Source organism: Haliotis cracherodii, unplaced genomic scaffold (assembly GCF_022045235.1).
Source record: "Haliotis cracherodii isolate W230 unplaced genomic scaffold, xgHalCrac1.p SCAF_3, whole genome shotgun sequence".
Taxonomy (NCBI): domain Eukaryota; kingdom Metazoa; phylum Mollusca; class Gastropoda; order Lepetellida; family Haliotidae; genus Haliotis; species Haliotis cracherodii.
In genome coordinates this window covers 12,534,416-12,562,111 of record NW_027266286.1, presented here as the reverse complement: position 1 = coordinate 12,562,111, position 27,696 = coordinate 12,534,416, and the positions used below count along the sequence as shown (strand labels likewise).

At 41.9% G+C, this 27,696-nt stretch overlaps 1 protein-coding gene across 1 annotated transcript; it reads left to right on the top strand.

Moving 5' to 3' along the window:
* Positions 1-27,696, top strand: LOC139474788 (NADPH oxidase 4-like). Its single transcript, XM_071257914.1, has 18 exons — positions 1-145; positions 8,423-8,518; positions 11,781-11,894; positions 12,170-12,254; positions 12,646-12,743; positions 14,210-14,237; positions 14,543-14,615; positions 15,652-15,732; positions 16,600-16,756; positions 17,592-17,756; positions 18,362-18,424; positions 18,892-18,960; positions 22,503-22,581; positions 23,953-24,078; positions 24,543-24,651; positions 25,525-25,599; positions 26,184-26,284; positions 26,808-27,696. Exons 1-14 carry the CDS (start codon positions 89-91, stop codon positions 23,955-23,957), a joined length of 1,170 nt encoding a protein of 389 aa, XP_071114015.1. The 5' UTR covers positions 1-88; the 3' UTR covers positions 23,958-24,078; positions 24,543-24,651; positions 25,525-25,599; positions 26,184-26,284; positions 26,808-27,696.

Here is a 27,696-nt window from a genome sequence, read left to right as displayed (position 1 = left end):
GCCCCCGGGGTAGCGGGGGAGGGACAGCGCGTTGATAGAAGGTGGAGAGAGAGGTAGAGCCATAGGGACCAGTGTCGTTGTAGGGACAATGGGAGTGTCGCTCTCGGCCTGGTATATCAACATTGGAAAGAAATATTTACTACTGGTAAGTAAATGTCATTATTATACTATTCTATCGTGTAACGTATTCTCAATGTGTTGTGTATGTATATTCTCGAACGACACCCGTCTTGATGAACTATACCAGCTGATACAGCAACTTTAACACCCATACTTCATCGTCAAGGTGAAGTAAGCATCTATGATACACATATTGTTATCCTATTGCGATATTAAGATGGTGCATGGGCAGACTAGATTATATATTGCGTGTTGATCACCAAGTGCCCAAAAGCAGGTTATCCTACTTCTATATTTGCTGCTTGGGCCGGGAGAGATCCCTCTGCTATAAATTGTGATCGTTTCAATATGTTCCCCATAATGTTTGCTTACGGCAAATACTGTATTTCATATTTCATTTACGTGACATTTCAAACGTATTGTACAGCAAGTGGTGATAAACCTGTATGCACATGAACAGTATGTACATTTAAAATCTTTTCAAAAGGTACAGTTCCCTTTTGTTGACATGGTTCAAGTTTGTCAAACAAATAGTCAATTTTGCAACAAGTCACGAGGCTTGTTGCAAAGGTTTAGATCGCTTTTATACCATGAAACATTTAAACTCATCGTAATATGTTAAACTTATTGCAAGTTTCCTTGTTACTGTATGTCAACGTTATATTTCCAGTCAAGCCCAAATTAATATAAGAAACATTCCTTAAAAGCTATGAAGGTAAAAGCTGGCATTGGGGACCACCAACTGACGATGTTACAAAGGTCTTCCTGTTCGAATATCATTACCACGGTGTGGTCAGTCGAGTTGAAAATACCAGTTACAGGTGGTCATCAAAGCCAAGGCAGAGGTCACTACGGTCACTTGATACCACACAACATGTCAGGAGGCACGTAGTGATAATTAAGTAAATATGACCGTCCGATGACCGATATGCTTCGCTGCGTGCCCAGTAGACCTGTAGGTATAGGGTGCAGATGCAAGAGGGCTTTTTCACTGAAACACGAAGTAGCTTATTTTACCCTTACTGTAATTAGGGAGTCTATAAACGATAAAATATTATATGCACATGAAAGGACTATATAAACAAACAAAGAATATAATCATCAATATACATACATGTATATGGTTTTGAGGTTACGCGCGATGAGATATGCATCGCATTTGACCAAAAAAAACCATCAAAACAGATTCCTTGATATGATTATTGTTGGTTTGTGGTTTTGCTGGATAAACAAAAGACATATATTCCCCAGATGAATTTGTCTTCATGCTGAAAAGATTCCAAACTGAAGGAGGTGTTTGAAATATATTAATGATTGCGACAAAAACCGATTCCATAATTATAAGGAATATCTGCTAAAAGCCGATTCCTACGTACGATTCGAAAAACAACATCGATGCGAGGTAGTTTGTCAAATGTAAGAGCTCAAAGATTAGATTACGCTCATTAAAATGAATATTTTATCGCATATTTAAACAGTAGTTTAGTGTGGGTTCGAATCCCGGACGGGACCCCCCCCCCCAAAAAAAAAAAAAAAAAAAAAAAATGAAATAAAGATAAAGAAATATATAAAGAATAGGAGAATCTGTAATTTACTAAGAAAGTGTTAGCCCAAATATAACATTTGTTACATTTGACCACTTTCTAAATGGCATTGTGTGTTCATAGTAGTTTAGTTATATCATGGCATGTCAGCTGGATGTGGGAGGAACGTCCGGGGAGGTGCATGTCTTAGATATCTACCATTTGGTGAAAACCACAAGCAGTGGTATGGATGCTTACAAACCAGGCCACATCACCAGGGCCAACCGGGATTCGAACCAGTTTTCTGGCACGTCTTAGGGACGCAACTCTGCACAGCGACCGGGGCATCCGTGCCTACATCATTAAAAAAACATATATTGTAATATTCTCGTGAACGATCTTGAAGTAACTGTTCTATTTGGACAGCATGTGATGTTTAGATATCATAGTTTAGGCACACCAGTGCTAAAATGACGTTGTGGTTTCTGTTCGCCTCAAGCGTTCATTTCAATGTTAACGCCAAGACGTTGTGGCAATGTATTATTGGGTGTGGTGCATGTATAATTATAGAAAATGTCGCCTGATATACTCCTGTCCCAAAAATATCTTTTTCAGACTGTTGATGCCGCCAAAAGTTGAAATCATACGATTACAGACCTGTCTCACACAGTACAGCTTCTCAAAGGGCGTACATTTTCTCTGTTGACATTCATGGAGCATGTCAGGGCAAGGCATGCACGCGATCTCGTGGGTTGCCAAAGACATGCACAGGTCATATAAACATGCATATCAATTTCCAACGTATAACAATTGACACATATTTCCTTCGCTGGTTGTCTATTTCCTTCAGCTGTAGTCACAGTTCTGTTTTCCCACAGCCCATTCATACACACGATATGTTTTCCTGGTGTCAATTTCAGCCCGACCTGTGTTTGACGCCCTTATCAAATGTTGCGTGTGTTGTATATTGATGGGATGAAGGGATGCTGATATAGCCTTGCTACGATGACCGGGATGAGGTTGGGTTCAGTGAGAATCTATAGGCGTTAGGAGCTAAATGTCATTATTGACATCAGAGCCGATCATGCAATTGGAGAATCATTCATCACATCAAAGCTGTTTAAGTTCTGGATTATTCAATAAAAAAATAAAAAATAAAAAACCCTTTCCTAAAACATGAGACATCACTGCTAAAAGCCGAGTCCATGTTATAATATTGACTATATCATAAGCATGTACTTATGAATCACTGTCGAGTTGTGATGTTACCATGTGTTCTCGAAAAGGTGAGCGTACCTTCGCGAACGGTGTCAGATATTGATGCGTAGATGTAGTGTACACTCTGGTTCTACATAATGAGTAAGAAGGGAATCTGCCCAGTGTGTACGTTGAGCGCCAATACGGAGTCAGTCAAGAGACCATACTATACTAAGGTGATGTGAGTCGAGGTGTAATGGGGTCTAATGTCGCGATTAAGATTATGGCATTTATATATATTTATTATATTCATATATATATATATATATATATATATATATATATATATATATATATATATATATAGGTGTGTGTGTGTGTGTGCTTGTCTGTGCGTGTGTGTGTGTGTGTGTGCGTGCGTGTCTGTGTCTGTGTGTGTGTGCGTGGCTGTGTCTCTGTGGGTGGGTGTTTGCGTGTGTGTGTGTGTGTGTGTGCGTGTCTGTGTGTGCGTGTCTGTGTGCGTGTCTGTGTGTGTGTGTGCGTGTCTGTGTCTCTGTGGGTGTCTGTGTGTGTGTGTGTGTGTCTGTGTGTGTGTGTGTGTGTGTGCGCGCGCGTGTCTGTAGGTGTCTGTGTGCGTGTGCGCGTCTGTAGGTGTCTGTGGGTGCCTGTGTGTGTCTGTGTGGTCTTTGTATTAGTCCGGACCTTTCCCTTTTTTATAGTACAAGCCCACTGAGATACCTCGCCGTATTTTAAAGTATACATTCCTCTGAGAAACAGTATATTGACTCTAATCAGACCAGTCCTTGTTTTAGCTCCTTTATGCCGAGGCAGGAAAACAACAAGTACCATCGTCTAACGTCTGTTGGTATGAACCCGCGACTCCGTTCCCCTGGCGGACGTACGTGCCACTACGCCACGGAGGCGGACAAAATAGGCTAACGCTGTTGTGTAATGTTATAAATGAGCAAATGTTCACATAGAAACTATGCCATGTTTATTGTATCAAATAATAAATATACCTGAGACATCAAAAACCTGATTCAGTCTTACTAATTCACTAAAGCACTCCCTTAAACTGTTATTTGTGCTGCATTTTGCCCTTGATCTGCGAATATGTGAAAGTGTAGTGTGAACATATATATATGTGTCTTTGTTCCATCGCCTACAGCTGTGTAACACCTGTTCCACAGGTTTTTAAAAGGAATATTCTCCCCTTAGATCTGAGGAAATAGGACTATTTTGACACTAACACGACCACATAGACCAGAGTATGCTCAGTCTAGGATCTCGGCCATGTGGGTGACCCATTTCCTGTGAATCCGGAAGTGAAACGGTTCTGGTATTTCCCTAAGAGGGAAAACATTTCCCCGACGAATGTAATTACTCGACATGTGTTCCTCCCTCACACGGAATCTCTTTGTCCACGGTGTGTGTATGTAGGGTGGCCATAATTACCTTTCCCGGTCAAGTTCAAGTAACACTTGTTTCATTCAAGCTTGAATTATCTTCATCCGCTTGTGGTTAGTGGGTCGACCTGAAACCTAATTTGATTAAATCAAGGCTGCTTTGTATGTATTGGTAAAAGTGTGTGAATGTGCATTTGCATTTGCATTTGCGTGTGCGTGTGCGTGTGCGTGTGCGTGTGCATTGATGTGTACGTGCGTGCGTGTGTGTGTGTGTGCAAGTGTATGGCCAAATCTGGGTTGTTAGTATGTGTGTGTGTGTGTGTGTGTGTGTGTGTGTGTGTGTGTGTGTGTGTGTGTGTGTGTGTGTGTGTGTGTGTGTGTGTGTGTGTGTGTGTGTGTGTGTGTACAAGTGTGCAAGTGTATGGCCAAATCTGGGTTGTTAAATGTATGCAATGGGTGAAATGTATGCAATGGCCAATGTATGCCAGACATACGTTGTCGCGACGTTTTGGTTAAACGTTGTAGCAACGTAAAAAATTGACGTTGTGACAACGTCTTGACTTGATTGTATTTTGGTTTACGCGCAACGTAGTAGCAACGAAATGCCAACGTTGTCACAACGTAGAACTGTTTCCTGGGGCGTACCTGTCCTGTTCGTGAGATGTAAGGGTAACCGCTTTTGTATGCGTACACATATACTCCTAAAAATAAGAAACGCAATACGGTTATTTTTTACCAAAATTAGCGGACTCAGAGGTGCAAAATGAAGACATTTAATGTTTTATAGTGACGGTGACAGATTTCCCGGATCAAAAGTATCACAACAGGGACCTACAAACCATTAGTCGGGAAACACGAACGATTCGGACAAACGCACCCAGTGCATTCACAAAAAGACCATGGAGCTGCACGTACTGAACGTGCAGCAGCACTACGAACTGTATTTAAGTGCAGGGTTTTTGATTGCCTGGTATCTGCGTGAACCGAACAGTGACAGTGACAGTTCAACAACATACCAAGATTAAAAGAAACGACGTCATAGGCAGGCAGGGGAATCGATCGGCGTTAGCCAGGGTTTTCAATGTAGCGCCCAGCACTACACAAGGCTATGGGATCGGTTTCAAAAGCATGGGTCACACGTGATCGACCAAGGTCGGGGCGACCAAGAGTAACCATCCCCGCCCAAGATCGCTACATCCGACTGCGCCACCTATGTAAAAGGACGACCACAGCCACCTCAATCGTATCCCAAATCCCCGGACTGCGCAGAATCTCCGACCAGACCGTACGAAACGGTTTAAGAGCAACAGGTCTACGAGCAAGACGTCCTGTTCGACCCCTCATATTGAGTCGACAACATCGTCCACAACGACTGCTTTGGTGTCGTCAACACAGGTTGAGGCCTCAAATCCGATAGCGAGAGGTCTGGTTCAGCGACGAATCAAGATGGATCCACGAATCGAGGGGATGGAAGAGCACGTGTCTACAGACGTCGGGGAGAACGTTACTCCTGAAACTGCGTACATGAGGTGGACGGGTTTGGTGGGGGTAGCGTTATGAAGTGTGCGGCTATCTCGCATCATGGGAGGACAGGTTTGGATCGAACCCTGGACCTTCCGCTCTCCGGACGGACGCTCTACCCATCTTGCCATCTTGCCATCTAGACCCATCTTGCTTGTATGGTTATACTGACATGTAATCGTTAAATCCTTATATTACCCTGTGTACAAAAGGATTTAGGGTGTCTCCTCGGCCAAAACTGGCCTTGCATGGTCCGTACTTTACTGCTCACTGTGAGTGTGTACATGTATGTATCTTCCATGTACATTATATGTGACGCGTCTTCATAAACAATCAGTTCATTCAATTCGGTAACGTATACGATTATACCTTATTTAATTAAAGTCAACTGTTATAATATCATAATGTATTTAAAACGTTGGGTATTACAAAGGGCATATATATTTGTAACTGATTTCTCAAATATACATGTATTTGAAATCATTCAAGTTATGGGAAAATGTGTTAAAATCGCCATATCAAGCAAAATCACACAAACCACAAAATCCAATCACCACCAAACCAAACTGTACCGTATTCTCTGTTACAGCCCCGGGGGCGGTGGCGTAGGCTAGTGGTGTTCGCTCGTGACGCCGAAGGCCCGGGTTCGTTTCCCTATATGGGGACAATGTGTGAAGCCTATTTCTGGTGTACGTCATCATCAGCGATGTAATACACAACATTCTCTCCGATTCAATTTTCGTCCCCTTCTCAGCTCCAGCAACCTGTAATGGTCCCCTTCCCACCTCCAGCAACCTGTAATGTCCCCTTCTCTTCTCCAGCAGCCTGTAATGGTCCCCTTCTCTTCTCCAGCAACCTGTAATGGTCCCCTTCCCACCTCCAGCAGCCTGTAATGGTCCCCTTCCCACCTCCAGCAGCCTGTAATGGTCCCCTTCCCACCTCCAGCAACCTGTAATGGTCCCCTTCCCACCTCCAGCAGCCTGTAATGGTCCCCTTCCCACCTCCAGCAGCCTGTAATGGTCCCCTTCCCACCTCCAGCAGCCTGTAATGGTCCCCTTCTCTTCTCCAGCAACCTGTAATGGTCCCCTTCTCTTCTCCAGCAGCCTGTAATGGTCCCCTTCTCACCTCCAGCAACCTGTAATGGTCCCCTTCCCAGGTCCCGCAACCTGTAATGTCCCCTTCTCTTCTCCAGCAGCCTGTAATGGTCCCCTTCTCAGCTCCAGCAACCTGTAATGGTCCCGTTCTCAGCTCCAGCAACCTGTAATGTCCCCTTCCCAGGTCCAGCAACCTGTAATGTCCCCTTCTCTTCTCCAGCAACCTGTAATGGTCCCCTTCTCAGCTCCAGCAACCTGTAATGGTCCCCTTCCCAGGTCCAGCAGCCTGTAATGGTCCCCTTCTCTTCTCCAGCAACCTGTAATGGTCCCCTTCTCTTCTCCAGTAGCCGGTAATGGTCCCCTTCTCTTCTCCAGCAACCGGTAATGGTCCCCTTCCCACCTCCAGCAGCCTGTAATGGCCCCCTTCTCACCTCCAGCAGCCTGTAATGGTCCCCTTCCCAGGTCCAGCAGCCTGTAATGGTCCCCTTCCCACCTCCAGCAGTCTGTAATGGTCCCCTTCCCACCTCCAGCAGCCTGTAATGGTCCCCTTCCCAGGTCCAGCAGCCTGTAATGGTCCCCTTCCCACCTCCTGCAGCCTGTAATGGTCCCCTTCCCACCTCCAGCAGTCTGTAATGGTCCCCTTCCCAGGTCCAGCAGCCTGTAATGGTCCCCTTCCCACCTCCAGCAGTCTGTAATGGTCCCCTTCCCAGGTCCAGCAACCTGTAATGGTCCCCTTCCCACCTCCAGCAGTCTGTAATGGTCCCCTTCCCATCCTCCAGCAGCCTGTAATGGTCCCCTTCCCAGGTCCAGCAGCCTGTAATGGTCCCCTTCCCACCTCCTGCAGCCTGTAATGGTCCCCTTCCCACCTCCAGCAGCCTGTAATGGTCCCCTTCCCACCTCCAGCAGTCTGTAATGGTCCCCTTCCCACCTCCTGCAGCCTGTAATGGTCCCCTTCCCAGGTCCAGCAGCCTGTAATGGTCCCCTTCCCACCTCCAGCAGTCTGTAATGGTCCCCTTCCCACCTCCTGCAGCCTGAAATGGTCCCCTTCCCAGGTCCAGCAGCCTGTAATGGTCCCCTTCCCACCTCCAGCAGTCTGTAATGGTCCCTTTCTCTTCTCCAGCAGCCTGTAATGGTCACCTTCCCACCTCCAGCAGCCTGTAATGGTCCCTTTCTCTTCTCCAGCAGCCTGTAATGGTCCCCTTCTCAGCTCCAGCAACCTGTAATGGTCCCCTTCTCAGCTCTAGCAGCTGGTACTGATCCCCTTCTCAGTTCTAGGTGACAAAAAGAAACTTGAGGGTTCCTCAATGGGATCAATTTTAGTTAACATATTTACACAACACCTTGATTTTCGGAGATTAGTCTACAGTGTACCACATCTGGAGGAATGACCCATCAGCTATGAACCAACTAACTATCCAGCGTTATATCACGTCCTGCTCTTCGAATTATTTGTTGATTTTGTGTTTATCACTACAAGGTACAAAATAAAACAACCATTTGACGCATGTTGCAAGCTATGACCACGTAGATGTCGTATTTCATGTTGTGTCTTGTGTTGCAGGTGCTGTGGGCGGCGGGATGTGCCGTGTTGTTCTGGAGAACATACTGCTACTTCAAGTACGACCCTGGCTTCTATTACGTTCATCGGATGTTAGGGGTAGGTTGTGAGGAGCACCCCACTCTTGTTATACCTCTATATTACAGCATCTCATATGTCCAGAAACCTCACTTGAGGAGCCTAACTTTCATGCCCAACAACAACGCAATTCAGCTTTATCGTACGTGGTCTTCGACGAATGAACACCCCTTAAAGCTATGATTTATAGGCTTTTACTCATTTCGCTCCTAGTGTCCTCAATTATTTTCAGTGATCCATTCTTAAAAGTTTTACCTTGATTTGCCTTTTACGCCCAATGGAATCTGTTTGGTTGGATAATCGGGCGTTGACGGGCGGGGTACGGAGTGATGCAGAGTTCTCGGGATTATTCAACTCAACCTTAAAATACCTAGAGCCCAACTATCATTCTAACAGTGTTACGAAGTATGTAACCTTGCAGTTTGCACTGGATATGTAACTAGATATTTATAGCAATACAGAGATATATTACTGATCGACCCTACTCCAGCTGCTTGACCTGTTGTGATTCCGTCGACGAAATCGCGGGACAAGGCGATCTCTAATATTTAAGAAACTTAAACAAAGGAACACGTCAAATAGAAGAATATGATGATATTTTGCTATTCAAAGACAATTTTTCTACAGAGAAATAAACTGAATGGCAAAAGATAGAAAGAAAAGAAAACCATGTAGAAGTATTCTTTGAGTTGTCATGGTAGTGTATTTTATTGTTAAGTAATGTAACTGTATAGCATTGTTTCTGTGTGAGAGATACGAGAAGCACGCTCGTGTCCCCTTCTATATACAGTCTAATCAGCTACTGGGAATTTCAATGCAGTGCCATCACAATATAGAATATTCTACATGTTTCCATAACACTCTATCACAGTCCACGTATTCCGGAAGTTAACGCATGACAGTAGGATCTAAATGTAGTAACTTCCTCAAAACTGCTTACATTAAATAGTACTACATTCCTGACAACTATTCACTGTCCAAATACAATACAATGGGCTTCTACCGAATCTCAACAGAAACAATGTAATACAGTTACAATCATTATTTACGTAATAAATGATGAGTGGGCGTTGTTTATTTCTTATATGAGCTATCAACATTAAGTACATATGTTGATAAAATGTACAAGCTTTAAACATATCAACCCCTATTTATATAATAGCATCCGCCCTCGGCAACGTCGGACAAGTCCATTTTATGCACAGGTGGGTATTTCCTGTCTATGCTCACAATCATCACGTCGATAATCTGCACCTTTTCTCTCAATACCGATTGTCATATCTCCCCCGGTTTTGGATGCGATGTAGATCGGCCCTCGCATCTATCTGCGTTGCCCTGCTATGAGGAACAAATCACTAGACACTTATATCTCAAAATTAACGTCGTCAAACATACGACGCCATCAAGTTGCGAGCGCATGTTCGAATCTCCAGAAATGACGTGATGATAGAACTGTGTTTTATCGTGAAATAAACCACGCTTTGTTTTTCATTGTTCTTTGCGACTTATCGCGTAGCTAGCTTTCTTATATTTAGCAATAAAATACACAGGCTTATAATAATTCAAAGAATACTTCTACATGTCAATATTCTTTGAGTGCTGACTAAGCGGCAGTATCGTCCATTTCTTTTACATAATATCGCGAACTTAAGATATATTTAATTGAAAATCAAACCAATAATAAAATTAAATGGGAGGTATAGTTTCTTTTACCCCTAGGTTGTGTACCTGAGTACAGTTACAATAATATTTTTTATCTGAGTTTCTGAAGTTCTTTGTGTATATCTACGTATATTCTATCAAGTTATTGTGTACGTTCTGACGTAATGTCGGATCTAATCAAGAAGGAAAGAGCCAAGTCTTTGTGTTATCTGAATACAATAACGTCAGTGGTTTCCATGGAATGGGATGCTAGGCATTTGTGAATATGACACACGGCACATCGAAGCGTGCTCGGGATGTTTATAACAGGTTCCTGATAACCTTTCTCGCTGCGAACATACTCAACCATGTATTGTGCATATCGCTACACTCCTAGGTGTGAGTCACGGGAATGGCTGAAATTTCCGGACAAAGATAAGCCCCGTGTTTACACACCTTCAGTGTGTTGCTAACAGAGGGGATAGTTTTATATGATACCGTTATGGCTACCACGTGTACCACTGACATTATGCTTATGCTGTAGATTACGAGTTACATTGAAACCCCGTTAGATAGGAACCCCTTAATTCCCATATACATTAAACTACGTTTATAACGAACTTACGGATATAACGAATTTACTTTTTTGGGTCCCTGTGTACATGCTGTGCATATGTCTGTTACGAACTACGGTTATAACGAACTAAAATTAATTATCTCTTTGGGTTTGTTATAACCGTAGTTCGTTATAAGCATATGTACAGCATATCTACAGCAAATGGCCGGGACCAAAAAACAAATTCGTTATATCCGTAAGTTCGTTATAATCATGTTCGTTATATAGGTAATGTGACTTTCATGCTGCAAGTCGAGAGCGTTATGACTTGTAAGGTTCGCATAAGGCAAATATATATTCCTGATATATGATATGGACGATACGGAAACACAATTGGCTAATAGTGAGTGAGTGAGTTGGGTTTAACCCCGCTTTTAACAGTATTCCAGTTATATCACGCCGTGTCAGCTTAATGTGGGAGAAAAGCCGGAAGTGATGCAGGTCTAAGACGTTAAACAAATACCGCTTCGGTGAAACCCACAAGCACGGGTATGCAATTGACTAATAAGCTCTATTACCTAGGTATTAATATGAATACATGTGTGATATTTTGTTACGGGTCAAATGAGACATGTTGATTTTAGTTTGAATTATACAGCCTGAGAAAGTTCACATGTTGTCCGTATTTTTTGGCCGAAGTACGTTTGTGTTGATAAAATGTTTATATCTTATTTCGATACACGGGAGGCGATTGTACTACTTTGTGAACCTAGCGTAATACCATATACATGATTGGAAACCCGTTAACTTTAAATCTCAAAACGATATTAAGACTATTAAACATTTAAGACTAGGTGCCGCCTAGGTCCTGGGAGAATCGATTCTTTTGTAACATTTTGCGACCGTTTAAGTCGAATACATCGGATATGTCGATTTCAAAGTAAGAGTACCTACATTTCACGAGTCACGTTACGTTGCATTCTTAATACTTGGAACATGAATTTCTTGTTAATATAATAACGACGCTTGTATCGAAATCCGGGTTACTCGAAGTGTTTTTCATGTGTGTTTATTGCTTGGTTCCAGCCCTGGTTATGCATCTCACGGGGGTCGGCCGCCGTTCTCAACCTCAACTGCGGCTTTGTTCTGCTACCAATGTGCCGATCGCTCCTCACCCTACTGCGCAGACTCAACCGGAAGGTGAGCGTTCCATCACGTATTAGTCACTCTTAATGACACATTAGACATCCCTCCTGCAAATCATATCATACATACGTTGATACCTGCTACAAAAACGCCACATTGACGTGATAGGCAGGAAGCAAAACTCATCGGGTAGAGAAAGAAGTTGTAAACAGCCTTATGTAATATTACATAATAATGTGCTCAGGTCAAAACGTACCTGAACCGTTTAACTTGGAACCTGTTCTCGATTTGGACAATCTGCCACTTGCGTTTTTCTTGTTTCATTTCAGATATCTGTAGAAACTATGCGACTGATCCTTGACACATGTAAAGGCTTCCATATAACTTGCGCCTTCTTCATATGTATAAATGCAGGTAACGATATACAGAATAAAGGGATAGTAAAGTTATATACTTGATTATCTACAAATGTTTATACTTTTATTCATTTATTGTAAATCATAACGTTGGTGTAACGTGAGATAATTTCAAACCACAAAGCCAAACTAGAGAAACTAATAAATTGTACTTGTATTAAAAAGTCCCGTCAATCCGAATGTATTCTCGAGCTTAAACGAATTTCTGGATTAACGATTCCTGAGCACGTAGTGATGACCCTATACGGAGTAGTAATTGTCCTGGTGTTGAGGTTTCGGAATACACAGGGTCCTGATTGATGAAGTTTCGGAATACACAGGATCCGTATTGATGAGGTTTCGGGATACACAGGGTCCGGTCTGACGAGGTTTCACTCTATGTGTTTCAGTTATTCATTTTGTTGCTCACATGTTCAATGCCAGAAACTTCTCACAGTATTACAACCCGGCTATCCCTGGCGTCAACGGTGCACATTTCTCCAACCAGGTAAGTTCAATAACATCTACGTTTAACTTACTTCTCGTAACAGCTCGACAACAGCACGATAATTGCACGACTTCAACACGCGAAGCGTTCGTGAACAATCACGCTTTTGTATTATCCCGTAGAAGAGTTCATAAAATATGTACATCCCCTGAGTATATTCTCATGTTGATGACGTTCACCATGTTGGTGCCACCAGCGAGTAAGGGTAGAGTTATGTCAGACCGAGGATCATAATCGGAGAGTCTGAGATTCGAACCCTCGATCAGCGGATGTATGTAGTCAAGGGGCGCAACCGTACACAGGAAATTGCAGTACCTAGACCGCTGGGCTGCAGTCTCTCTTTTGACGGGGTCCGCCCGGAGAGCGGAAGGTCCGGGTTTCGACCCCCGGCCGCGTCATACTGAAAGACGTTAAATGATGGTACTTGTTATTATCCTGGCGCTCGGCATTAAGGGGCTAAAACAGCGACGGGTCGGCTCGGAGTGAGTATACTGTGTCTGAGTGGGGTATTCATGTTCAAATGCGGCATGGTATCTCAGTAAGCTAGCACTTCATTTCACCTCACCTCACATCTTTTGATAGGGAAGTCATGGTTCCAATCCCTCATTCTGATCCTATTATAATCCTTGGTTTGTCAGCACCTAATCTCATTAAAATCAGATACGATATATACACTATACCAGGGACTGAGAACACATCCATAGACGTCCGCGACAGGCGAACTTTGACCGTCCCATCAAAATGAAGAAAGCATCTTTAGCCAAAACTTTAGGCTAAAACTAGTCGGGTTCATTTATTCACCACCCTGAGTCAGAATTTTCGATTTTAACAAAAGAAAACCTGCACAGAACACAAATATTCCTCCGAAGGTACAGCCCTTTGGGTGTAGGTACCATGGCGCTAATACACTTCAAGGTGAATCAAATATACACAACAATACAATGGCGCAACATTTTTCGTTTACATTCGGAACAACCCGATTAACTTCGTTTTCGACATATGCAAATCAGATATGCAGGTCTGAATGTTTAGCTCACTCCTACCGAGAATTTAGAAGCCTCTGCTCTGACTGGCTGGCGCGACCTTCTGTGGATAAGGAAGGTGAATTCGTGTCTGAGTAAAAGATTCTGATTTTACGTGCTTAAGGGTGCTGCTACGTTTTGAATGACTACAGCCAGCCGTGGTTTCTTATTTATTCAATCCTTTATATTACTGCCATATTGGTCAAAACATGCTTATGTCTGAATCCTATTCCCGGTCGTGATAAAACTGGAATATTAATAAAAGCGGCAAAAAATTATTGTCATAATTTAAATAAAGTCCATTTATTTGTTGTGACCTTGTTATGATTGACTAATACAACTGTGGGGTTTTTTTAATCCAAAAATACATATTATGAATTCAACTTTTTATTTCATATTTCAAGTCAAAATGGGTGTCTTCATTATTGTGTGTTGTATTTTCAGGATCCTCTCCTTGTTGCTATAACAACAGGTAAGTTATGACCTACTTTTTTGTCATTATTTCTACCAAGTATGTGCTTTTGTATGCTAGACACTAGAGTAATTTTTTGTCATACGAATGCATTGAAGACATGCATCGGTCATGACATCGGTTTGTACATTGCCTGTCATGGCCTCGGCGTGGAACCTTGCTCATGATATCAACCATTGGTTTGTTCTGGGTCCGATTCGATTGGTTACACGCCGCCTTGGAATAGCTGGAATATTGCTGACTGCGGAGTAGAACAAACAAACAAAGCACTATTTATCACTCAAAGCGGTATCTGTCTCTTGCAGTTCCCGGCATCACAGGCATGCTGATGATGATGATTCTGATTATGATTGTAACATCCAGTTTCCGCTACATGAGGTGAGAATCGCAGCGCACGTCTGTGATATGAGTTTGAATGAGGTCGACCTTTCAGCAGCTTTTTGCTTTCGCAACAAGAAGAAAATAAGGTCCACTGGTAATTTCTTGAATTAGCACTATTATGGTCACCGTGTTGATCAGATGACGTTCTATTTCGCATAAAAATGCCGTCGTCGGAATAGACAGGGAAGATGGGTGGTAATGATTATATAAATGTACAGTGAGGTAGGAGACATAAATACAGGCTTGCACAAAGTTTACCATTGTCGGAAATGGAACCATGGTCGTCTCGCAGACAATACATCCGGTGTACATCCTCTGTAACATCCTGGGACGGAACTACAGATACGTTTATTCTATTTTATTTCATTTCATTATTTTATTTTATTTTATTTTATTTTATTTTATTTTATTTTATTTTATTTTATTTTATTTTATTTTATTTTATTTTATTTTATTTTATTTTATTTTATTTATTTATTTTTTTTATTTTTTTTATTTTTTTTTATTTTTTTCATTTATTTTTATTTTATTTTATTTTTAAATATTTTTTTTATATTTCATTATTTTATTTTATCTTTTTTATTTTTTTTATTTTATTTTTATTTATTTTATATTTTATTTATTTATTTATTTATTTTTATTATTATTTTATTTTATTTTATTTTATTTATTTATTTATTTTTTTTTAAATTATTTGTTTTATATTTCATTATTCTATTTTATCTTTTTTATTGTATTCTATTTTATTTTTATTTATTTTATATTTATGTATTTATTTATTTACTTTTTATTATTTTTTTTTTTATTTTTATTTTTTATTTATTTTTTTTTTTAAATATTTTTTTTAATATTCAAACGATAGGCTACCGATATGCAGCCGACAGGCAACCAGAAGGCCGGGGTCGAGCTAACGAACTGATTCAGTTCGTTCACGTTTGCCATTCAGTTCAAATCAACGATCAAAGTTATGGTGGTAACAAAGTAAATGGACAAATTTCTTGTTAATTATGAGCGTGTCCCTTGTTTATTTCAGGGACACCAACTACGACCTGTTCTGGTACACACACAGACTGATCGTGGTGTTCTACATCCTTCTTCTTATACACGCCTTAAGGTAAGCAATGTGTCTGACACGTGCTTCAGGGACTGGGGTGAGTGAGTGAGTTTGATTGGACACCGCTTTGAAAAAAACGTATTTTACGGCTTGTTAGCTTGATGTGGGAGGAAAGCCCGAAGTGATACAAGCCTCACAAGTTTACCACCTTGGTGAAACTCACGAGCACGGGTCTGGTGCTGAAAACCTTGAAACATAAAGATGACGGACGGGATTCGAACCCACAATTATAATTTTCTGGCACACCCAAGGTACGCAACCCTGCAAAGTGCATTAAGGCGCCTTCAATTGTCACCTGTGCCCCTCCCCCACCAGCCACCCCACCCTCCCAGGTACTGATGTTTATATTCTATACTAGTTTGAAACAATATGCTGTAAGAATTCTGCTTTTGATGTATCTTACAGTACTTACGTTGCTCAAAGTCCTTTAAATTTGCAATGCTGTAATTTTTAATCAAAGGGAGTTTTATTTATCTTAATGTTCAGTTAATTATCATTATACTTCTTGTTGATATTGTGGATATTTGATAACTCGTTATTTGGTGATTTTTCTAATTATTATTACATGATCATTATTGTTATTATTATTACTTCTTGGTGTATTCTATTTGATGGAAGCATAATAATTATGTTTTAATATTCATATTATTGTAAGATTTTCTCTAAGCTCTAAAGGGGCAATCGGTCACCCTACTGGTTAAAGCGTTCGCTCGTCACGCCGAAGACCCGGGTCTAATTCCCGACATGGGTACAATGTGTGAAGCCCATATCTGGTGTCCACAGCAGTGATATTGCTGGAATATTGCTAAAAGCGACGTAAAGCCATACTCACTCACTCACTCTAAGATCTACAAACTCTGTTGTCAGGGGACCAATAAGGAAGCAGATCAACATTCCCGCTCACACACCCGGATGTAACGATACTTTGACAATGACAATGGCAGAACCGGAACCGGAAGCCGAATATTCATTCCACGCCTACCGGTGTCAAGAGGAACCAAAATTTGACAGTATTGGTTGTCAGGTGTGTTATCCATAATTAACGTACAGTTTTGTTAATGTCGCATCCTTTCTAAATCTCGAACTGGTTTGTACGTTTTCCATGAACAATCACTCTGCTCCATTGTCGTTCTGACATGACCTGTAATGGGATGTCCTCAGATCTTTGTTTGGAAGCAACGAGAACTAAAGTCTGATTTTAATTCGATTGATTGTGATTACGTTGAAAGAGACATAGTCGTTCCAAACAATAATAATCCATCTTCCCAAAACAAGAGAGTTAACTGAAAGTCCAGTTTCCACCCTTGTCGAACTAGGCTGATATTATGGAGTTACGTTTTGGCTGGACTAACACGGTTATGTATAGTCCAATCAAAATCGCGCACCGAAATCGAAATCAGGTTCGTAAACTGTCTTGCCGATTTCTGTCGATTGCAGGATTTGCAAAGCATGTCCCCGCCAACTCGTTGTCAACAGATATTTTCCGAATCTTTTCATGTTTTTAATCAAGGCGCTCACGGGATTCGATGCATTTCGCGATGTAAGACCCGGTGTATCACAATTTTGATCTTGGTTATCGATCAAATCGTCTTGATTGTCGCCGTCATACGAGAGGTGTTATCTGATTGGTCCATAGAAGAGGCTAAAAAGGGACATAACTCGTAATAACCACTGGTGGCGCTACGACCGAGGGATTCCAGCCTAGTTCGGCAAGAGTGAAAATTGGATTTTTAAAGTCAGTTAACTCTCTTGCCTCGAAAAGAGGTAATAATCTGGAAGGCTGGGTGTTTGGATTGACGGGGTCCAGCGAGGCTTCATTGTACTACTCATATCATACCAAGTCTTCCCCTGTGTTCCAGTCTTGGCTATGGATAGGGATACCACTTCTTCTCTACGTCATAGATGGTGCTTTCCGGATGAAACAAAGGGAGACAACTGTTATTGTCACGGACGTAATCGAACATGATTGTGACGTCATTGAAATCCATATGCACACAGATTTGCACAAACCTTCACCAGGGCAGGTAATTATGATTATGATATATACAATTACTATATCAAATGGGTTTCTCTGGCTTTTTATTCAGAAAATCATAAATCAATACGTTATTCGTACTCCGCGATTCTCTAAAGGAATAGCATCTATTCGTTTTCGTAATTCGCGTTTGAATAACGATTATATGTGGATATTAGCATCACTAAATGAAATAAAAACTCATTTAACGTCGCGTCCAAGATATAGCGACTTGTCATTCAGGAGTGTAAAAGACAGACAAGGGAATATTTAGTGAATCGTTATGCGAGGATAATTCAAACACGAATAGCGAATAACGACAATTTTCGTTATTCCTTGTGCGAATCTCGTAGAATGAATGACGAATAAAGTTTTAACTTCTGGTTGCCTGCACATGAATATATGAAGAATGATAACACTAGTTAAATATCTAACTCAATCGCTCATTATAACACAACACCTTATGGGTTCGGCTGCTTTGGTTATTGCCGATGTGGACGTCCCATCATGTAACCGATGACGTTTCCATCCCAGGAACTGTAATTTAAAATGAGACAAATCCACCCCTTCACATACAGTATAACAGTAAATATCCGAGCCATCGCTTTATTGCAGTATGTTTTGATCCAGTGCCCAAGACTCTCCGTCTTTGAATGGCATCCGTACTCCATCACAAAGGTACTGTAGAACATCATCAGTATTTTTGTAACACTCCGTATGACCCGTGAAGATCCGGGTTAGAATACGTCTTCAGCAACCCATGCTTGCCGTAAAAGGTGACTATGCTTGTCGTAAAAGGCGACTAACTTGATCGGGTGGTCAGGCTCGCTGACTTGGTTGATGCATGTCATCGATCCCAATTGCGTGGATCGATGCTCATGATATTAATAACTGGATTGTCTGGTCCAGACTCGATTACTTACAGACCGCCGTCATATAGCTGGAATATTACTGAGTGCGGCGTTAAACAACAAACCAGCCAACCAACCAACCAACCAAACAACCACCGGATGAACTATAGAGATGATTTTATGCGTTCGTATTGAAATATAACTTTCTTGTATCTCTTTGTCAAGATGGGCTGTTGCTCATGAATATGCATTAATTATGAATATTGCACCTTATTCGGCTGGTCATTCTTTCAGTGTCCAACAAGAGACCGTCCAGATATATCAGTACACATCCGAACACGTGGTGACTGGTCAGGTGAATTGGTAACTATTAATCAATATCTTGTCATTTCCATTATTGAAGCCCGAGTGATGAGAAACACTGTGACAATACGCCTCTCCCTAAGGACGATATATGTGGCACGGGCCAGTGCATGTTTTGACACTAATACAAGAATCCGCCGATCGTAGGTAGAATCCCTTATTTGGAAAGATCTTTGATCAAAGCGGTGTTAAACGAGACTCACTCACTCCCTCACAATGAATATGGATATCCGATTTACTATCTATAGCGTTCACTCACTCACTCTCTCACTCATTTACTCACTCACTCACTCACTCACTTGCTCACTCATCTTTGATCAAAGCGGCGTTAAACCAGACTCACTCACTCCCTCACAATGAATATGGATATCCGTTTTTACGATCTATAGCGTTCACTCACTCACTCACTCACTCACTCACTCGCTGATCTTTGATCAAAGCTGCCTTAAACCAAACTCACTCACACCCACACAATGAATATGGATATCCGTTTTTACGATCTATAGCGCTTACTCACTCACTCACTCACTCATTTACTCACTCACTCACTGATCTTTGATCAAAGCGGCGTTAAACCAAACTCACTCACACCCTCACAATGAATATGGATATCCGTTTTTACGATCTATAGCGTTCACTCACTCACTCACTCACTCACTTACTCACTCACTCCGTGTTTCTCCGTTTATTATCAACAACCAACCCAATGCACGTGTAGGAGCACGGCTGACCCTATGTCGTTCACCGTGTCTGCCCAGCAGCTGTAAGCTGTGACGCATGATCTCCATCCTCATCCTGCAGTCACGTGGTAGTCTTGCTGCCGCCTCACCTGTTTTGTGACGATCTCAGTTAGGGAATTAAAGGCATGATGAGACACTCGGCTGTCTGGCTCTAGGCACAGACTTATATATTGCGGTGGATTTGTGAAATAAGACCATGCGATATGTTAACACACGTGACATCCAGAAACAATGAAAATATATAACTACAAATTTCCAAAATCGAAATTTCTTAAACATTTGTTTTTTGTTCATCATGATTTATGTATTTTCACTTAGACCTTGTGATATGTATTGTTATTTTATTGTTACTAGGTTATATGTTGCTTTTCACTATATTTATAATTGCGTTCATAGTTCATAATTAAAGGGGCGGTCGTGTAGCCCAGTGGTTAAAGCGTTCGCTCGTCACGCCGAAGACCCGGGTTCGATTCCCGACATGGGTACAATGTGTGAAGCCCATTTCTGGTGTCCCCCGCCGTGATATTGCTGGAATATTGCTAAAAGCGGCGTAAAACCATACTCGCTCACTCATAATTGCATGCAGAGTTGCGTCCCTTGGGCATGCCAGAAACCTAATGTCATGGGTTCAATCTCATTAAAATAAGAGATCTTAGTTCTCGCTACCGCTAAACAAAGATCTGAGGACATCCCATAAGAGGGGGTCGCGTCAGAACGATCTTTCATCCGACCAATCAAAGCGTCGCTTACCAGATAATGAAAGTGACAGTCGGAATGTGATTTTCAATCTTGCAACCTTGAAAACTTTAAAAGGGGTATTCCGAACGATAGTTACGGGTTTAACGACTGAATCCATACAATCTAGACCATCTAATAGCCATTCCAGAATGTTCTTTTGTTCAGGTTTCAAACTTTTAATCGAGAATTTGTCAAAATATGTTTCGATGCGTAGTCGCCAATTTGAAACCAGTGCCGTAAAGCACGAGAAAGCTGCTTTCTGATTGGCTAAGGTCCTTCAAAAGGTCGGTCAAGTTCGAGCAAGGTCGGCCTGACGTGACCCGTAATGAGGTGTCCTCAGAGCCTTGTTTAGCGGTAGCGAGAACTAAGATGTGGTTTCAATGAGATTGGTCATGGGTTCGAATACCGGATCACCCCGATTATGTTTCTCGGTTTTTCAGCACCATACTCGTGTTCGTGTGCTTCAACAAAAAGTGATAAACGTCTAAGGCCTGCATCACTTCCGGCTTCCTCTCACGCCGTGATATAACCGACATATTGTTCCACAGCAGCGTTAAACAAAACTCACTCACTCACCCACCCACCCATCCACTCATTCGCTATTCGTACAATCAATAAAGAGTGACACAAGTTGGCTGTACAGCTGTCGGGCGGGAGCATCCTAGAACAGCCAAGTCCCGTTAATCCGACATGGTTGGTTGGTTGCATATGATTATGTCGGAATTTTCTTTCACCGTCAGGAGACGATTCTGGGTCATAGCAGGTGTCTAGTTCTAATGACTCTTGAAAGAGCCGACTTAAATGGGGATCGGTGATCGGTTCTGTGACTGTGTATTATTGTCCCCAATGACGTGGACCGTTGTTCATGTTTTCAGTCACTGGTAGAGACTCGATTACGTAATGCCGTCGGGATATAGCCGGAATATAGGGGACTGTGACAATCTCATTAAAATCAGATCTTAGTTCTCGCTACCGCTAAACAAAGCTTTGTTTAGCGGTAGCGAGAACTAAGGTCTGATTTTAATGAGATTAGGGACTGTGACTAATCTAATATTTACTCAAATTTACCATTTTTGTCAATCACCCGCTCATTCATTTATCTTGACATTAGCATGATTTTAACAGCCGACAATATTGTCCAATGATTCAATATTGTCCTACTTAGTTGAATTATTTTAGCGGGGCTGGCGGGTTTTATGTGAAGTGTTCTCTCCAGAGAGAATGGTCGATGATTGGTGCTGTCATCGAGTTCTATCAGACAAACCAGTGGTTGATGGTATGAGCATCCATCCACGACGTCGAGGTGCAATGGCACGCAATCAGCCACACACAATGTCGCCACCTCCATTTAGTCGACACTGTCGCAAGCTAGTTTTAAACTGATGAACTATGTTTGGGACTCCCACGATTAATTGGTTAGACAGTGATGCTGAAGAACGACTATCGACTAGTGAGACTATCCTGTATAACTATTTTGCATAACTGTATTGGATTGGAAACTATAAAAATACTGTTTTTTGGTACAAGAAAAAAATTAGTTTTTGGGTTAGTGTGATTTTACGCAACCTAATATTCCAGCAATATAGAGGCGGGACTCCTAGAGAAATGGGTTTACACATTGCATAAAATTAGGGGATAGTGCGTGGGTACATTTTCAGACCGCTTTTACCATAATGTCATGTATTAGCGCGTGTGGGAAAGTCCGAAGTGAACAACATTTAGGCTTTAACCACTTGACTGAAATCCACTGACTCACTTTGAATCATAAACAAAGCGAATCCGTGATTCGAATCAACGATCTTCGGATTCTAACACACCTAAGGGAGGCAACTCTGTATAGCGAATTGCGACCGCTTAGCCTGATCCCATCGTGCCCCTGTGTTGGGATCAGTACATCGGCGTGACAAGCTTAAGTCAGGCAATCCCACAACCTCTAAAGAACTAATAAGCATCGGTGTGTTGCTTTTAACCGGCACATCATAACCTGTATTAACAAAAATAGACATTTTTTAAAATTATTTTACAATTGTTGGTCCCGAAGATCATATCAACTTTTTATTTCAGAGCGACTCAGGGCACATGTACAGGAGTCTCTACACGAGGAGCGGGAAGAATCTGTTGAGTCACTTGATGAAACACCTCGGTAAGACAATTTCCATTATCATACCTAATTGTCAGATCTGATTTGTCCACGTCATCTTGATAAAATACTTTATCATACCTCCATGTCAGTATTATGAGATCTGATTTTTCCACGTGATCATGATAAAATACTATGTATTCCGCCTTGGAATGAAACAAATGTCTCAGCGGGAGAATAAATCTCTTATACCCCGCCACGAGCAAGACTGCACGTGGATTTCTGAGAGGCAGAATAAATCCCTTACATACCCCGCTTCGAAACAAGAAGCCGCACGCTTTTCCGAGTCAATGAACGTCACGTGACTTAGCACCAAAAAAATCTCAGCTCAATCGAACAGCTGTTTTCTATCTATTTTGAATTTGTCCTAACTCATTTACAATGTCATATTATAAAATGTCGGTAAGGTAAATTCGTTGCAGTAGGATCTCTCGAGATACATGGGGCTTTAAGCGTCGGGACGCGTAAAACTCCACGGACCCCGAGTGATCCTGCTACAACCCGTAGGTCAATACCCAGCTTGTCAGGGCCTCTCTATCAGCCTGGGTGGTCGTGGGGTGACGTAATCTGGCATCTGCATTACCGATTACGACATCCCAAGGCCGTAACTGTGGCTCATCATTGGATGAGATCTATAACCCGACCTGGGTGCCGTTGTACAAAGCGATCTTACGCTGGCGGAACTCCCATACCTTAACATAGACTTACGACAGTCGCGTTGCTAAGGTTGTTTTGTACAACGGCACCCAGGGACATATTGACTACACCCCAGAGCCGAACATTTGTCAACTTTTGCTGCTGTCCCGTTCATGTCTATGTTATTTTAGTGTAGTCAGTGATAAGTGCAAACAACATGTGCTGGTACTATTTGGTCTGCCTTAAGAACAACAGTTCCAGAGCTGAGTGAAGCTGTAACGAGTAATACAGATGATCTTACATTAGCCCCAGGCCAGTGTGGCAGAAACTGTGTGGTATACTATTGGCAGTGTTTGTTTGTTTGGTCGGTCGGTCGGTTGACTGGTTGGTTGAATGGGTGGTTGGTTGGTTTGTTGTTTAACGTTGCACCTAGCAATATCACAGCTTAATAAAGGCTCTCGAATCTGGACCAGATATTCGAGTTATTTACATCATGAACATCGATCTGCGCAATTGAGATACGATGGCATACATCATCCGAGTCAGCGGGCCTGACCACCCGATCCCGTTAGTCGCCTCTTACGACAAGCATGTTTGCTGAAGACCAATTTTAACCGGGATCTTCACGATTGACTGTTAGCGTTGAGGCCTTCTGGCGTCGTATCGGGCGCTGTATGATGTATTCTTTGATTGTTGTAGCACACGAATAATTATGCTGATGCATTGTTTTGTTTGTAGGCTGAAGCTTGTGGTTGATGGGCCGTTTGGCGGACCTCTGGACACGGTTCTTCAGAGTCGAGTTGCAGTGTGTATTGCTGGTGGAATAGGAATAACACCCTTCATTGCAGTATTGAACCATGTCAGGTAAATAGCTGATATTGCAGAACTTACTGAACTACGTTTCTTGTCAAATTGAACACATCAATGAGTGAGTGAGTGAGTTGGGTTTTACGCTGCTTTTGACAGTATTCCAGTTATATCACGGCGTGTCAGCTTAATGTGGGAGGAAACCCCGAAGTGATGCAGGTCTCAGACGTTCATCACTTCGGTGAAACCCACGAGCACGGGTATGGTGCTGACAAACCTAGAAACAATCGGGGCGAACCAGGATTCGAACCCACAATCATAGGTTTCTGGCGTGATTTCATTAACGAGTAACAGACAAATTGTCACACGTGGTAAAGTACATGGCTATTTGAACAATTTCAATGTTGCTTGAAACAAGTTATACCCTCTTACTGAATGTTATGGGTATTTAGAAGGCTGTTTCAAGCAAGTACATGCTGCCTGCCAGCACCATCATTCCCAATCGTCTACATGTATTTCAGGTCCAGCAAACAGAAGTTAAAACCAAAGCGTCTGTACGTGATATGGGTGTGTCGATCTGTACTGGAGCTCACCTGGTTCTTAGCTACGATAATATCTACCCATCAACACGTGAGTCTATTATCTTACTATGTGTTCATCAACATGTGAGTCTATCATCTTAGTATGTGTTCATCAACATGTGAGACTATCATCTTAGTGTGTGTTCATCAACATGTGAGACTATCATCTTAGTATGTGTTCATCAACATGTGAGACTAGTATCTTAGTATGTGTTCATCAACATGAACACAGTGAGTCAGTAGTATTAGTACAAGCAGCATGTTAGTATATCATCTGTCAGCATAAAATAAGTTACATTTAGATGTTGGTATGATGATCAAGGGAGATAGTTATTTTAATGATACATAACTTCTTGATTACAGTGAATAAATGTTTCCGTGTGGAGACTAACACCGTTGACAAGCAATTAAAACAACTTTAAGGTTGATGACCCTCTTCCTCAGGAATTGATCTCTGACAGGAGGGAGGGGTGTGTGTGTGAGGGTGTGGGGGGGGGGGGGGGGTGGGGGGTGAGGGGGTGTTTGGTCTGGTTTTGATGGCCATTTTTAGGTTGCCGAATTTTGCGCATCTGCCGTCTTTGTCAGTGTGTCAAGGTTTTGATTGACTCTGGTGTAAAAGTTTCTCGGGGTAGAGTTGTTGTCAGGATGGAGGAGGTCCTTGAACTGATGTTGTTTTACTATGCTTGTAACGGCGTTAGCGTTAGTATCTGCACCGAAACGTCGCATTTATTGTAATAAAGAAGCCCTTCATCCATAGAACTATCTCACTTGTTCATAAAATATATAACAGGCAAATAAGGATCCAAACCATGAGATGACATTGTTTGTGCATGTATTTATCAAATGTGCTACTTTAAGTGATCTACATCATGGGATAAGCACCAATGTATGCTAATGAAGTTGTCTTTTGTCCATTTAATAGTTATGGAATCAAAACATGCCTGATTTTTTGGACATCCGATTCCACTGCACGGACCTCCAAGAGTCTCACATACAGGTCAGTTCAAAGAAATCAAGGGCATGAGATGAAGAATAGCTTTATACGAAAGATTCAGTTTCTATGTACAATATTCGCTGTGTGTACCAGTAGTAGAGAATACAGTAACCTGTTCAATTACTTGAAAAACAAAGCATTAGTGGTATACAGTGAGTGAGTGAGTACGGTTTTACGCCGCTTTTTTGCAATATTCCAGCTATATCACAGCGGGGCACACCATAAATGGACTTCACACATTTTACCAATGTGGGCAATAACCTTTAACCACTAGGCTACCCCGCCGTCCGTGTATGCAGTAGTTCCGTGTGACCTCAAAATACTTGATACATCGCTGCAGAATATGTACCTTTAAGGTCAAGGCAGGGTATTATGGTTAATCAGTTTTTGACCCCGCATAAGTCGAAGTCGGAAAGTCGACGTGCATGGTTGAACCTTGACATCATACCGCTCTGTGAGTACGTTTGTCGAGAGATCAAGATAAATCGATATATTCTCGATAGTTCCCCGAACTTCGAGGTTTCGATGTATTAACATAACCTTTATATGACGAAGCAGTGTTTCTATGAAAGTGTTGTATTCTGTAGGCAATTCCCGCTGAGCAGAGGGAGTTTGTTACCTCCCGCCTAGAACCTGGACGACCTGTCTGGCCTCAACACTTCAGTCAGTTCTGTGAGTCACACAGACGGTAGGTCTAACTAGGTCTAAACGGGTCTAAACGGGTCTAAACAGGTCTAAACAGGCTCTTTGTATGTCAGCGATAATAACTATGAGACAAACTGTATGTGTACTTAGATTTATGGATGTAATTAAATATTTCATACTCAGACATTTGATACATTCGGAGGTTATAATTGTTTATCAACATTATAAAAAGTAAATGTTTCGGGAAATGTCCGCATTTCACCTCGATTTGCGTGAGTGAGTGCGTGAGTTAAGATTTAACGTCACACCGGCAGTATTTCAGCCATGTCGTGACGAGAAGCGGTCACTTAATACATGTAACTATGTATTCTGTGAAAAGTGCAGAGTATCTCTGAGGTTCGAATTCCAATTAGCGACGTTTTCAAGCGATCAGTTTGTGGCAGACATCCACATTCGTTTTACAATGGTAACTTCTATAAATTTATGTTGAGAAACGTCTGACATTTCAACTAGTTGTGACAACGTCCTCTATAAATGTTTTACTAGATGAACGATTCTCATTACAGTGAGACTGTCGACGTGTTTGCGTGCGGGCCCAAGGGTCTGATAACGGACGTTCAGAGGCAGTGTCTCCGAGGCAACGTGCAAAAGACTAATTTCATTTTTCACAGGGAATCTTTCTAAAACAAAAGCAACCAATTCTTCACAAAGAGTGAAATGAAAACGGTGCTTGCAATGTCGATGAAAGCGGAATCCAAAGTCCTTTGACAAAAGTGCATGTTTCAGAAATATGCGCAATCATTAGTGACATATAGGGGATATGATGGGGGGTCTAGTCGAACCAAACACGGGTGATATACACTGTCTTCAGTATTTACGTTTTCATTCGACGTGAGAAAAGTTAATGATGCATGGGAATTCTCATGTTAGCTGCAGGACCTAGAGGTTTAGAATTACCAAGGTCCGGAGTCTTGAGGCCCTTGACCCCAAGCACCAAAATTCGGAATAATGAGGTCATGGATTACCAAAGTCCGAAGAAGGCAGTTTCTGCATAGTCAAGGTCGTGGATTAGCAAGGTTCCGGGTAGTGGGGTCCAAGAGGTCCGATATAACGCAATCTCATTAAATCCGATACTTCTGTGCGTGATCTAAGGACACCCCAAAAGGAGGTCAGATCAGGTCAAGTAAACTTTTCAATCAGCCAATCAACATCGAAGCTTCTAAATTCTCTGTATGAAAGCACCATTTGAATGGCACAAGATCCCACTCATCTTTCATTCAGATTGGGTGATCAAAGTTTGCTAAGGTTTCATCTGACGCCATCTTCCAAGGAGGTGTCCTCGGATCTTCAGGCAGAGACAAATTGTGAAGGAGTAACGGATCTGATTTTAAAGAGATTAGAAGTAAAAGATCTTGTTTTATTCACTCGAGACAGAATTCTGTGTTTATATTAACA